Below are 13404 nucleotides of genomic sequence, written 5' to 3' on the forward strand. Positions count from 1 at the left end.
CCCTTTGCAGTGCTGTATAAGAACTGTTTGGTTTGTTTTTTGTAACAAAAATAACCTCATTCCTCGGTATGTTTTAGTCAAAGGTCGACAACCTCTACAGCAGCGTGAGCTACTGGCGGATATGATACCGTCTAAAGATCTAAGTGGAGTAATATAATACAAAATGGCATGTCTATCCGTCAATTTCACGGGCCACGAAACAAACACACATAACGGAGGCATCATCCACGGTTGAAAACAAAAAGCACGGTTGAAGCAAGAGCAGAAGATGGATGTGCAGCGAAATACATAAAAGCGTTTCATATTTTCCATTTTTTTTAAAATGAGTAAATAAAAAAAAAAACTCCCAGTACTCATAAAATTTTCTTCAACAAAAATGACTTCACTATTTTTTTGAATGGTGCATTCGCGACATAATTATTTGCTAATTGCAGTTTGAATTTAAAGTTGGCACAGCAAGGAATTTCATTATATATATATATATATATATTTTTTTTTTTTTTCATTCCATTAAACAAGACGGCTTGTTTAATGGAATGAATTTTTGGAAAGATATCATTGTATACGAACGAATGCATGCATTTAATGAAACAAATGGTATTTTTAGTGGAATCGTTTTTTTTTCTTTAATTAATGAATCCGGAAGCTATCATCAATGATAGATTATTAGAAAGATCACAAAGCAAGAGCATTTGTACAAAAAAAAAAAAAAAAAGATTTTTTTCTTCTTTTTTGTGTGCAGGGAGAAAAGTTGTCGATCGTGAAGTGTTTTGATTTCGCCACAATTCCAGACGAGCAGGATTCGTTTCCAACAGAATTGTGACCACTTTCTTGTACGGCTGGCTACAAAAATTTCGGCTTTTTTTTTTCTTGTCGCATGCAAACAGAAATGAGGAACGCAACTTACCGACAGTGGGGGAGTAGATGTTCAGGTAGAGACAGTCTTCGCTTTCGTTCCTCAAGAACGGCAGCAGACGACGCAGGTATTCCAGTCGTCCCGCAGGCATCCGACGAAGAGCCTCAGTCTCGTTTTTTATGTCCGGGTACCTCTGCGGACAGACGGGTCCATAGCGGTCGGCCATGCGGACACCACGCCAGTGCGAGGGCGACACGGGGGGCATGAAGCGTAACGACCCCACGGGAGCACTGGCGTAAGGCACACCCAGGAACACTTCGACGGCTTGCAGCTGCCGGCTGCCGAAGGCCGCCACAAAACCGCGCAACGCTCCGTACTTGGTGGTCACGACCCGCGACATCCCTCGAGCGTCGGTGGCCAACGCGGGAACACACGACGTGAGCAGCAGCACCAGGAGGAGCGTCTCTGCGGCGTTCGGAAGCGGCATCGCCACCGCTTTACTGGAGACAATCCCGAAGCAGGTTCACGGCAGAATACGAAAGGCCCATTCTTCCGTCAAATATTGAAGCAGCACTTGACGACGCATCACTCGGAGCACGGAACGTCATCGGCGTTGGCGATAAGTCGTCATCAGAGCTCGGGTCGTAGCAGCATCCGAGCGAGGTCCGCTCCCATCGGTTCCGTCAAGCATTCCTTGGCCGCTTTCATCGCCGCACGCGACCACGTTCTGTTCAGGTGAGAAGGGCGGGCGAGGTAAATAAGCATCTTCTACCGTTGGGAAGGCCGTCGCGCCATCTTCAGGGATGCCAACCCCGCAGAGCCCGTCGGACTCACGCTGCTAGAAACAGGCGGCAATCAATACGCCGATCAGAGCACTGCTTAGTGATTATCGGTCCACGATTCCGTGCCGTCCTTCGGAGAACGCTTCGGACCGTAATCCTCTCTCAGCCTTCTCTGCGCTGATCCGGATTATCCTTTTGCTCGATTTTTTTCTTTTTTTTTTGGCGAGAAAAGTCGGAAGTAACGAAGTTGTCGACCGCCTACGGCTTACATAAAGGACAGTTTAAACAATTCTTGTCGGGTCGCTGCAGCATCGTCTGACACAATCGACAGAGCAGCCAGCGCACAAAACGGGTGTTCATCAATACTCGCTGCATGCACTCGCGTGCAGCCTGCGTGGATATCGACGGTGTGCGAGCGTGTGCTTTATCGCAGTGAATGGCTCGGGAGCATGCGCATTCGGAACAGGCAGAGCCCACTGCATATGGAGGATGCATACGGAAACACGAACATCCGTCCGTAATACAAATGAAGATCGCCAACATCTTGAAAGTTTTCCGTGAAAGTTCAAAACGAAGACGGGAAATTAGCGTGCCATCGATGCCTACAACCTTCAACTCTGTCAGAGTTTCGCGTGAGCTTTGCTGGGAAAAACTGCAACTTCCCCATCCGTCTAGAATTTAATATCGGGGCTCAAATGTTTGCTGCATTTTTGCTGATTCCGTAAAAAAGAGGAAAAAATTCTTCGCAATCCTGAGATTTGTTTCTCGTCAAATTTTGATATCCGCTACCAACATTATTACAGAAAAAAAACATAAAAATAAACCAAAATCGAACCAGAACCATTACTCATTCCTCTTTCCTCGTTGCATATACATTTTTCGAAGAAGAAGAGCGGGGATTCTTCTTCTTCACACACACTCGGACAATAAGAGCGCATCGTTAGATAAAAGCCACAAAAAAACACACGCAGTTGAATACACGCAGAACCAGGGAGGCCACACAAAGATGGACCTTTCACTGGAATGTTGCCAGACAGACTATGAATAGAGGGGTTATTTTTTAACCTACCCCGGCATCAATTTTATATCATCAGGTTCCTTTTTTATATATACAGGGTTATCCCCCCTCCCCAAAAAAGGAACCCATTTACAATTATTTTTAAAAATAAATATTTAATTATTTATTCTCTGTTGTGTTTTCTGGCTTTGTAGCTACTTCCGGTGTGGATTGTTCAATAATTTGAACTCTTTTGTTTTGTGCGGCGTTTCTAACTAATAAAGTGCCCTCTAAGGGTGCTTTATTAGTAATCGAATGACAGTTCAAGATAATCTGGGAGACCCTCCCCCCAACAAAAAAAAAAGCGAACGGAAGCAGTTGTCAAAATGTGGAATACACACCGAAAATGGTTCGTTACAAAGAAGAAGTCGCTTGGAATTGCGAGAGAAAAGATCAGGAGGACTAATGTTGAAGATCTCAAGAAGTACCCATACCGTATGCAATCCAAGCAAAAACTCTCTAATGAAGATGAACTAACAAGAAAGACAATGACTAAAAAGCTGCTTGCTCAACTTGACAATTCAAAATGTTGAAGAAAGATCTTTTCGTTTAGAAAAATGAATCGTTTGGGTAGTAGTTCCCTCAAGAGGTCCAGCTGGTTTATTGTCTTTAAAGATGGGTCCAACTAGACGGACTTGGAAGGAATCTCATCATCCAAAAGGAGCATGTGCTTGTGTTCGAGATATTGTGGAATAACTTTATCCCTCAGCTTTGGGTAAATTTTGTTTCCAGTAGGATGGTGCTCCACCTCGCATATTTATAAAGGACTCTGTGTTCGACAACAAGCTTGCAAACTTGCAAACATCGTACAGCTAAAAGAAACGGCCAGAGATTAAATCAAATCCAAGGACTGCCTACAAGTAGGTGTTGCAAAACTTTACCAGGAACTCAAAAAAAAAAAAAGACATCTAATATAACGAAACAGGGGTTATCTTGAACATGTCCTCTTTTTCCTAAAGTATTAGATGGCATAATTTTCAAAAGGTTGTAGATGACATTTATTTTTATATTTTACATGTTTGTTTTTTTTTAGGATGGAGGATATGACAACTCATTTTCGTTTCACTATAGCTTCTAGAAAAATACATGGAATTAGAGTGTTTCATTGTTCACAAATAGATGGAGGATCGTGGCTCAATATGTAAGATGACTGCGATCTATATGGAGAATTAGCAAGTACAACTTCCTCTCTGCTTGTTCTGCATAGGCTTGACTGTCCGTACTTTATTTTGGCTTAATCTGATACCATTTATGCATTAGTGTTCCCTGGCATTAAGGAATGTTAAAGCCACGATGACATCCGTGATTAATTAGCTATGTTCTAATCAACTGTCTCTAATCCGTGTAAGGAACTGACAAACAGTACATGGAGAAAGTACGGGTTGAGTTAAGAGGTCCATCTGCAGTTTCATTCCCCTTGATCTAAATTTTGCTGGGAATTCAGCCTACTCGAACATCAAAATGAAGGTTTTGATGTTCAAGTACGCTGAATTTGATAGAATAATTGTAGAGCATCATAAAGCCCAGGATGTGGATTGTACACAAGAGAGGAAATGGGCTCAGTGCTTCCAACTCCGTTGGTTGATTGCTTAGGATGTGTGGCTTGCTGCGCAAAGTCAGCAAAGGTTATACTGCAGCAGTATAACCTTTGCTGACCTGTACAAAGGGTACGTCACTACAGAAGAAAAGAAAAAAAAAAACTACCTAAATAATTAAACATCTTATGTACAAGAAAACAAATTTCAAAAAATGGAGCAATGCCTATCTGCATATAAATTCGCTAACGCCTTTTATTCCCCGAAGAGTGTAGGCTAAGCCGTTTAGCAGTGAGTAACTTTTGAAATGTGTGGGCAGCCAATCAGAAAAAGTTGGCCTAAGGCCTTCAGTGATTTTAAAAGGCATCCAGGAGGAGAGCACCGCATACAACTGCTGCCGTCTCATAGTCCCTAATCCTAACACTATGTAAGTTGCATTTATGACCGAATGAGGTTGTGTAAATTAATTTTTTAGAAACTTAAGAGTTTCGGGTAATTTCTCTGGAACTGATTAAGAACTGTTTGAGTGTATGTGGCTCAGCCACATTAGTAGAAACTGTTCTCACTCTCTCTCTCTCTCATGTGGGATTTTTTATTTATTTTTTAAGTTGGACCCATACATGAAAGGTTGATTGATCAACATATTGTACGTTAGTACCGCGTATGGGAAGAGATTTGGGAAGGAGGAACTTGTTCATATTCGATTTACGTTGTGTTCCTTTGGGGGACGGGAGGCTGTTCCCAGAGCAAAGCAGCAGTAGCTTGAAGGAGATGGAAGAGAAATTTGTTCTGTGAGTTTGTAGGACTATGGAGGAAGGGAGTGTTGTGTGGTAGCTGCACGTGTTTCATTGGATTTGTAGAAAGGGGGACATTATGGATGACAATTCTGATGTAACTCACCACGGAACTATTTATAAAAGATGCATACAATAGATACTTAAGGCTTGTGCGAGAGTATTTGGTGAGTTGTTAAGATATGAGTCGTAAATCAGTCTGAATGCTCTCTTCTTTCACTTTGTGCATTTAGGGGAGCTCTGAGGTGGTACCCAAAAGAGCCCGAAATCCGCCCGAAATCTGCCCATCCATCGAATGCTGCTCACAGCACTCGATGGATGGGCAGATTTGTGATTTGTATGGAGAGTTAAGAGATGTTCGGAAGTAAAGTAATGCCTTGAGAAAAAAGAAAATCCTAATTTCGGGGATGCTGAGGAAGCAACGGTCGTGACGTGTTTATGCCAAGAGTGTCTTCGTGTAAACTTAATGCGAAGGAGAGAAGTCTCATCTTGCACTCCACTGGAACATGGCGTAAGGTAAGGTGCGTTGCATTGTTCACATTTAGGTAGGTCATCAGCCCTCAGTAGACAGGAATGTAAAAGATGACTTTGACTGATGTGGAGCTCAGTAAAATAACTTCCTCTCTTCTGTCTCTGCGCAGATTAGTTTGACAATACTTCATTTTAGGCTTAATCTCATGCCATTTATTTGGTATTACTTGCTATTAGAATTATTTTCATTGTGTAATCGACCGAAATGATCTGACCTGTCCTATATATCAGCATTTCTCAAAGTGTGAGCTGCCGATAGAATTTTTTTAGTAAGTAAATATAATTCTTTTTTAAATCTTAGTTTGCAAATTTTCAGATTCAGTTTAGACTACGATATTTATTTTATATCCCATAAGTCAAATGGATATTGGATCCGGCGTTATTTCAAAGCCAAATGTAGAAACTATGAAAGTTTCGTAAGTTGACCAGAGAGCTTACCTGAATAAACACCCCTGTATTCACGAGTTACCTTCTTGTAGACCACTTAAAAGACTTCGCCACCCCAGCTTCTATATATTCGCCTTTTATTAGTCTATTTTGATAATATTTCACTGCCTGACAGCTCTTTCAAACTGATTGGTTCTCTTCAGAGACCAGGAAGAAATCTTAAAAGAGCAAAAATTCTCGTTCGGTACTAAGGAACTTGAAATGTCAGAGAGATGTATTTTTCATAAGCGAACTCTCGGTCGGTGCGTAAAAGAAAATTACTAAAATAAACAGCCAAAAGGCGACCGACGCTTTAGGCCAAAACACTTGGGCGGCGCCTTAAATAGTCCATACTAAGGCAACTCGTGAATGCATGGGAGTGTATTCCCGTCTCTGGTCAACTTACTTTACGAAACTTTCATACTTTCTACATTCGGCTTTGAAATATAATGTTGGATCTAATATCCACTTTGCTTATGTACACCCTCTGTCCAAATAGAAACCAATCTTTTCGAAAATAGAAGAAAGTACTGGCGCCACCTGTTGTATCTTTTGTTGTCGAAAGCGGCAACCTTCATTAGTGTTGTGTCAACTGATTGTGATATTTGTTTCATTAGAAGTCGAGTTATAGTGCCAAAAATGACAGTGTGTTTTGACGAGCGGTCGGTCGTCACGATATTCATGCCGTACGAGACGAATTCTCGCTATCAATTGCTTCAAAACTTCGAGATAAAACTCACCATTGACCGTTTGGCCAGGCGGAACGAATTCTTTGTAGACAATGCCATCGGAATCGTAGAAACAAATCAGCATTGTCTTTACTTTTGACTTCTCCAAGCGATTTCTTTTCGGATACCCCTCTTCTGGTGGTCTCCACTCAGCACTCTGTTTCGGGCTCATACTCAAAACACTGCGTTTCGTCACCGGTAACGATCGTTTCAAAAAAGTTTGAGTCCTTACGAGCGGTTTTAATGAAGTCCTTGCAGTGTTCAATTTGATACATTTTTTGATCGTCGGTCAACTTGTGGGGAACAAATCGCGAATTCAATTTACGAAGGCCCAAACTCTCTGTCAAAATGTTGTGCACAGTTGATTTTGGAATCCCCAATTCATCTTCAATCAATCTCACGGGTTTTCTTTGATGAAATTACCCTCTTTTTGGGTGTTAACTTCGCTCAGCCCAGATTTTTGGACTACCTGGCTTTTCATCGTCCTGAAGAACCTCACGACCACTTTGAAATCGCTCAAACCACTCATATACTTGAGTACGGGATAAGCATTCATCAATGTATGCTTTTTGAAACATTTGATGCGTTTTGGTAAAACGTTTACCAAGTTTAACACAAAAGTTAATCGCAGCTCTGTTTGAAACTCATTTTCCGGCTGTTCATCAAAACACACTGTCACTCTTAGCGCTATAACTTGACTTCTAATGAAACAAATATCATAAACAGTTGACACAACACTAAGGATGTTTTCGACAACAAAAAGATACAACAGGTAGCGCCACTAGCTTCTTCTATTTTAGAAACGTTCGATTTCCTTTTGGACAGATGGTGGATGATGCTCGTGATTTTGCATCGCCGAAGTGAAGACTTTTGTCTCTTTTAGTATTAAAAATCCTATATACAGTATAATGTTCCAATGCATTTTTCGTGATGCTGTGATAAAAAAGAACACTCCTTAGTTCAAGTTTATAGATGTCATTAACATGCCTTACCGCCAGGATGTGTCAAAAGTTTTTCCATGTTAATTAAAGGAAACTGAAACGAGATGTTTCAAGAATGCATCTCTGATAGATATTTCTAAATAGGCAAAGTTTTCCACCAACAGTTCGTGTCTATGAAAGCCACAATGGGTATTGGAAAAGAGGTCATTGTGTGCTAAACACCACAGAAGCCGAGCCTTAATAATTTTTCCATTATCTTATAAAGACGGCTGGTTATAGTAATAGGACAGTAATTGTTTGTTTTGGACCTTTTGCTTGCTTCCAGATTCACAGCATAAGGCAATGACATGGTTCTTATACCATAAATCCAGAATCTGTTCCATCGTAAAGCAAGGACAGGTGATTCAGAGGATCGGAGATGTTTTATTATCTCATGACAAAACATCTCCAATCGTCAAAGTTTACCGACTGTTTCTCTTACTATCTTTCGAAATCAAAATTTCAGGGAAATAAAAAGCTGCTGCTGAGATTCCAGCAAAGCTTTCTGCTAAAGTATCTCCAGCTGTTGCCTTTCGGTTCAGCAACAACAGATCCATTAAGTTCAATGTAAACGAATGGTGTGCGCTATATATCTACCTTTCAGTTTCCATATTTCATCGCAATACAACTGGTTGCATAATTAATAACTAATCTAAACTCGAACTAATATCGTTTTTGATTCTGACGTTTAATGGAAAATGCTTTGGGTCGAGCACATTTACAAGCTATAAAATGTGATGTATCTTCTAAATATATCTCGTGCTCTGTCCTCATTTTTTTTTGTTGCTCGGCACAAAAAGGTCCACAGTGGCTTGGACAGAGGGGAAAGAGATGTTTAGAATCAGTTGTTGCACCTACTGCAAGCACCGTTGTTGCATATACGAGTATCACTGCTTCATTCATAGGAGTTTGGCTGCTTGCTTCAGCCAAACGCTTATCAATTCAACGTCCTGCTTGCCTCGCTGAATATGAGTATGGTTGCTTACGCGGGTAGCAACAACAGTCTCCAAGAGCATATCGATCTTCAGTTCTATTGTCATCAATAATAATTAAATGCTTTAAGGTAACTTACGTCTATAAAGATGATTTCATGAATATCCAATGCAGTTTCACTTTTAAGAATTTCGCTATTCTTTTGGGTTTTGAGACATTCGATTTCAGAGAAGTTTATTTGAACGACTTTTTTCTTTTTTTCTTGAATTTAGGGACATGTTGACGGTCAATGTTTATCTGTCGCTCTGTAACAATGCACCATCTGATATGTCTGCATCAGCGATGGTTTTTAATTTATATTCAGTGGATATCAGACTATTTTTTCTGTGTAGGTACATTTTATTAAGTAATGTCCTTGCAATAATTGCTCATTTAGTGGAATCGCTTCCCAACTTGTTCAATGAGTGAGTCTAATGGGGTGAGCGACTAAAGGACTTCGGGGAAACCATCCACAGTCAAAGTTGAGGTCTGCTAAAATTATTACATAGGTGATTGACACGTGGGTTTGGATTGAATTTGATATTTTCCTTACTGACACTTTTTCAGAAAAGGTGTTGTTTGAGGTACCTTCCTGTCCACTTCCTAATATGAGACATACTGTTCAGTTTTTATCATTTGTATTTCTTTTTTCATCCTTCCATATGGGATGTAGACTGGATGGCTTCCTACACATTTAAGTTTCTTTGTACGTAGAATGCGATTTCTTATATTTACTACCACCTCGGAAACAGATAGCAAAACCGCTACAAGCAGTTTGAGCGTGCCCATATTTCTAAAATTTAAATCTTGGTAGATTACGGCTGTAGAGCCTAACAGGATATCTTCCACTCTACCGCTGTTCGAGATTTGCGTGTGTCAAAAGTAAGGATGATATTTCTGGTCTGAAGTGGACAACTATCTCAACGACTGAGATGAGTCTCACTCCCCTCATTCCTTGCCATTTAATCCGTGAGCATATCTCCTCATTTGGAATATCAAAGACCAAATAGAATAGGTGAATGTATGAGGTATTACCGTAATTGGTATTCTCTCAATGACATTGCTGACAGTCCTTTTGCTAACATCGTAGTTCAATACGAATTTCTCCAAACAGTCTTCTTTTTTCCTTTTAACTCTTCTAGAAATTATGCCATGTCTTCTAAACACTTTTGAATAAACGGTGATATATTTTCATTGGTGTTTTCCATGTGGCATCGATAATGAGAAACAATGGTATGTGTGTCAGATGTCTTTTGTTTCTTATTTCTATTTCACATAATACGCACACACACGCACCGGACACTGAATTAGAAACTATGCAGATATGCATCACTTACGCAGCGTATATATGCAAAAACTTCGTCACATGTGCTCCAGGCAACTATTTAAGAATGCTGCTCATTAATAATCGCAGATAGTGCTGAGATCACAATGGGAAAAAATAAATCTTTCGGATTTCGATAAAGGGTTTATTGTGGGTGTCCATCTGGCTAGAGTCACGATTTTGAAAACAGGGCTGACTGGTTTCTTAAAAGATGAGATGTCCAAGTGTTTAATCAGTGAAAAAATAACTCTCATATTGCTTGTCTAAAAGGCGTAACTGTGGCCCGAAGACACTGTCATGAACGAGATCGAGGTCGTTTGAGAAGGCTTCTACAGACAAAACAGGACTTTCTGTGTGCAACAGTTGACCAAAGCATTTAATGAAGGCCACCCATATCTCACCAAATTATGTGCATGGAATTGTAAGGGATCATTATTGGCAGTCACATGCCTATACAGAAACCACTGATTTCTGCGAAGAACCGGATAGTTCTCAACCGTGGTGTCAGGAACAACGCGACTGAACACTGCAAAACCGCAATGTGGTCTGAGGAGTCGCTATACACCTTGTTCTGCACGGCCTGTAGGCAGAGAGTTTAGCAGGAGCTCCATAAAGAAATGAACCCCGCTTACCTTGTAAAGATAAGGTGCATGTTCTTTTGGTACAGAACAGATCCACAGATATTGCTGGAGGGTCACCAAAGAATATCTGAATAGAGCTGCTGATCAAGTCCATCCTGCAATGTTGACTTTTTATCCAGGAGGTTACGACTGTTTCTTGGGCGACAATGCTCCTCTCAATTGCGCAAGTATTGTTCAGCGAGCATGGAAGCGACTTCAAATCTTTCCTCGCCACCACAGATCTTGAAAAAAAGCTCCTCTTCTGTTGAATCTCAGCCAGTTAAAGGATCATCTTTTAAACTCCTGACATATCCAGAAGGTTACGACTGTTTCATGGGCGACAATGCTCCTCTCAATTGCGCAAGTATTGTTCAGCGAGCATGGAAGCGACTTAAAATCTTTCCTCGCCACCACAGATCTTGAAAAAAAGCTCCTCTTCTGTTGAATCTCAGCCAGTTAAAGGATTGTCTTTTAAACTCCTGACATATTGTAAGCGTAGATGCAATCTAACACTTTTGGGGATCCATTCCAAATGCATGTGCTGTAATTCGGGTTGAGAGAGATCCAATACGACATTACGTTTCTAATTCAGTGGCCAGTATGTGTATATCTATACTTGGTAAGGCCATATCAGAGTCTAGAAAACTTGGAACGATTCATGCTCCAGCGGATTTTTGGTTAAGCTCCAAGGATCCCATCTACCATGGAGCGATTCACATCTATCAAGCAATTAAGGTGCATGAAGGAACAGGGTTGCTCTCGAACGCTATACCAGCACGGCAGCAGTTCCAGGAAGAGTTTCTTTGCTGAAAGGCTTCCTCCCCATGCTTATTACATGCCCACCAATTTATTCTGGTTAGGTCATCCAGGACCACCTGTCTTGCTAACCTTGGCATCAAAGTAACACGGATCTAAAAATTTCAGGACTTATGAAAAAGCTTTCCATAAAAACAGGAAAATTTCTTCTGAGACAGATAATAGGTTTTTAATGTCATACCTCATGTTTAATTTATTAATTTAATGTTTTACCTCTAGCAATCATCTGATTTTCTGAATATCGAGTTCGAAAACATCAGGAGATATTTAATACAGTATATACTGCGAAATGTAAAAATCCAGTTTCGGTTTTCTTTGAAAATGGAAAATTCTCATATCATAAGCTCTCTGAAATGTCATGAAAGACAATTTTCTTGCATTTCGGAATGAGTGATAGATGTTTCTAAAATGGACCAAGTAGTTAAAAGGTAAAATGGTGTCCACCAATGCCATATTCGGTGTTAGAAAAGAAAGTCTTAGTTTTGGATAGAATGAAAACCGAGATGATTTTGAAATTTCAGTTGTATGTACAGTACAATCTGTTATGCACACCTTGCTTCCCTGATGGTGTGCATCTAACTGCATGGGCATTAATTTTTTTAGGATAAAAAATGTATTCAATCATCCTTTAACTTGCTGTGTGGCGTTCATATAAAAAATGTATTCAATCATCCTTCAACTTGCTGCGTGGCGTTCATATAGGAGAACGTGGTTCCTTTGATAGTATGGAAAAAAGATTTCACCTTGTCCATGGGCAAGGTGCAACCTTTTCGCTGTGCTATATGCATATCCTTGCCACATGGCCTGAATGCTCTGAAGATCTTTAACAAAAATTCTAGTTTCTAATTTGCTTTAGAAAGCGAAAACAGCTTCCACTTTCTAGATACTTTGATTACACACCAACCTAACGGATCCTTGGCGTTCTTACTTCGTAAAAAACCCACACCCAGGAAGAAGTCAGTTCTGAGAATACCATCACCCATGGATTTTACCACATTCATTACACCTCATTAGCTGATGGCTACAAGCCCCTAAAACCACAACAAAACCATCTAGAGGGAAATTTTGTAGGATAAATCTTTAATTTATTGGGTGTTTGCTGTCCTGCATGCTTGGACACGACAGTAAATTTACAACTGTAAACAGCACAATTGCCGACACACAAGGACGAGTTCTATCCAGCCACTCATGATTTGATCATGCTTTTGACAACCATCACTGCAGAATGCACTGGAAAAGCCATCTTACTCCACCGTAGCAAACAAATACGAAAATATTCCTATAATCTTCCTCAGCCTAAAGGGACTACCTCAAATGCTGTTGCATGAAATTGTTCTGAGAATGTGCTTCCTCGAATGTGGGAAGCACATTCTTAGGTCAGCCCAATAATCAAGAACACCCGTTCTGTCCCGCTAGTGGATATTTGGTTCTGATAACTGTCTCTCCGTATGGTGTCAACATACACCCATCAGTTTTTATATTTTTTTTCTGATGGCAAATCCGATTTCGTCGACATTAAATTTACTGTATTTTTGCTTCAAGTTTTTCGAGATGTGAACTAAGTTTTGTGAAGTCCAACATTTCATCTGTATGTACGAGTATATGTAGGGAAAATCAAGATTTAACTTTCTCTTCAGACATTTTTCGTTAATGAATCGTTAACCTAAGTTTTCCCTAGAAACATTCATCTGGGTGGTGTTTTCATAAGCGTAACCTACTTTGGTGGGGGAAGGCTTGCACATCAAGTAAAAAAAATACCTTTCATGAATTTCTAATACAAGGAATAGCAATACATTTTTTTTTTTTTAAGACTCCGTCATTCTCGGTACAGTAAGTTCGTTAGCTTAGCTAAAGACGACACATGCCTGTTTTTTTTTTTTACTAATGACAGTTTTCTCGGGAGAAAGATGAATACAAAACTTTTTTTTTAAAGTAAATGCAGGTATTGTATTAAAATAATAACTGAATAGAACTGTGGCTCAA

General features: G+C 40.1%; 1 protein-coding gene across 2 annotated transcripts in view; it reads right to left on the reverse strand.

Moving 5' to 3' along the window:
- Nucleotides 1-1673, reverse strand: part of LOC150093420 (neuroligin-4, X-linked-like) — a 137667-nt gene extending 135994 nt beyond the window's left edge. For both annotated transcript variants that reach the window (XM_090413561.1, XM_090413560.1), the window contains exon 1: nucleotides 908-1673. In XM_090413561.1, the coding sequence (XP_090269687.1) occupies nucleotides 908-1343 (436 nt within the window). In that variant the 5' untranslated portion in view covers nucleotides 1344-1673. The remainder of the gene's footprint in view (nucleotides 1-907) is intronic.
- Between the last annotated feature and the right edge of the window lie 11731 nt (nucleotides 1674-13404).

Source organism: Typopeltis vanoorti, chromosome 24, assembly GCF_054136105.1.
Source record: "Typopeltis vanoorti isolate ZY-2024b chromosome 24, IOZ_Tvanoo_1.0, whole genome shotgun sequence".
In the NCBI taxonomy this organism is placed as follows: Eukaryota; Metazoa; Arthropoda; class Arachnida; order Uropygi; family Thelyphonidae; genus Typopeltis; species Typopeltis vanoorti.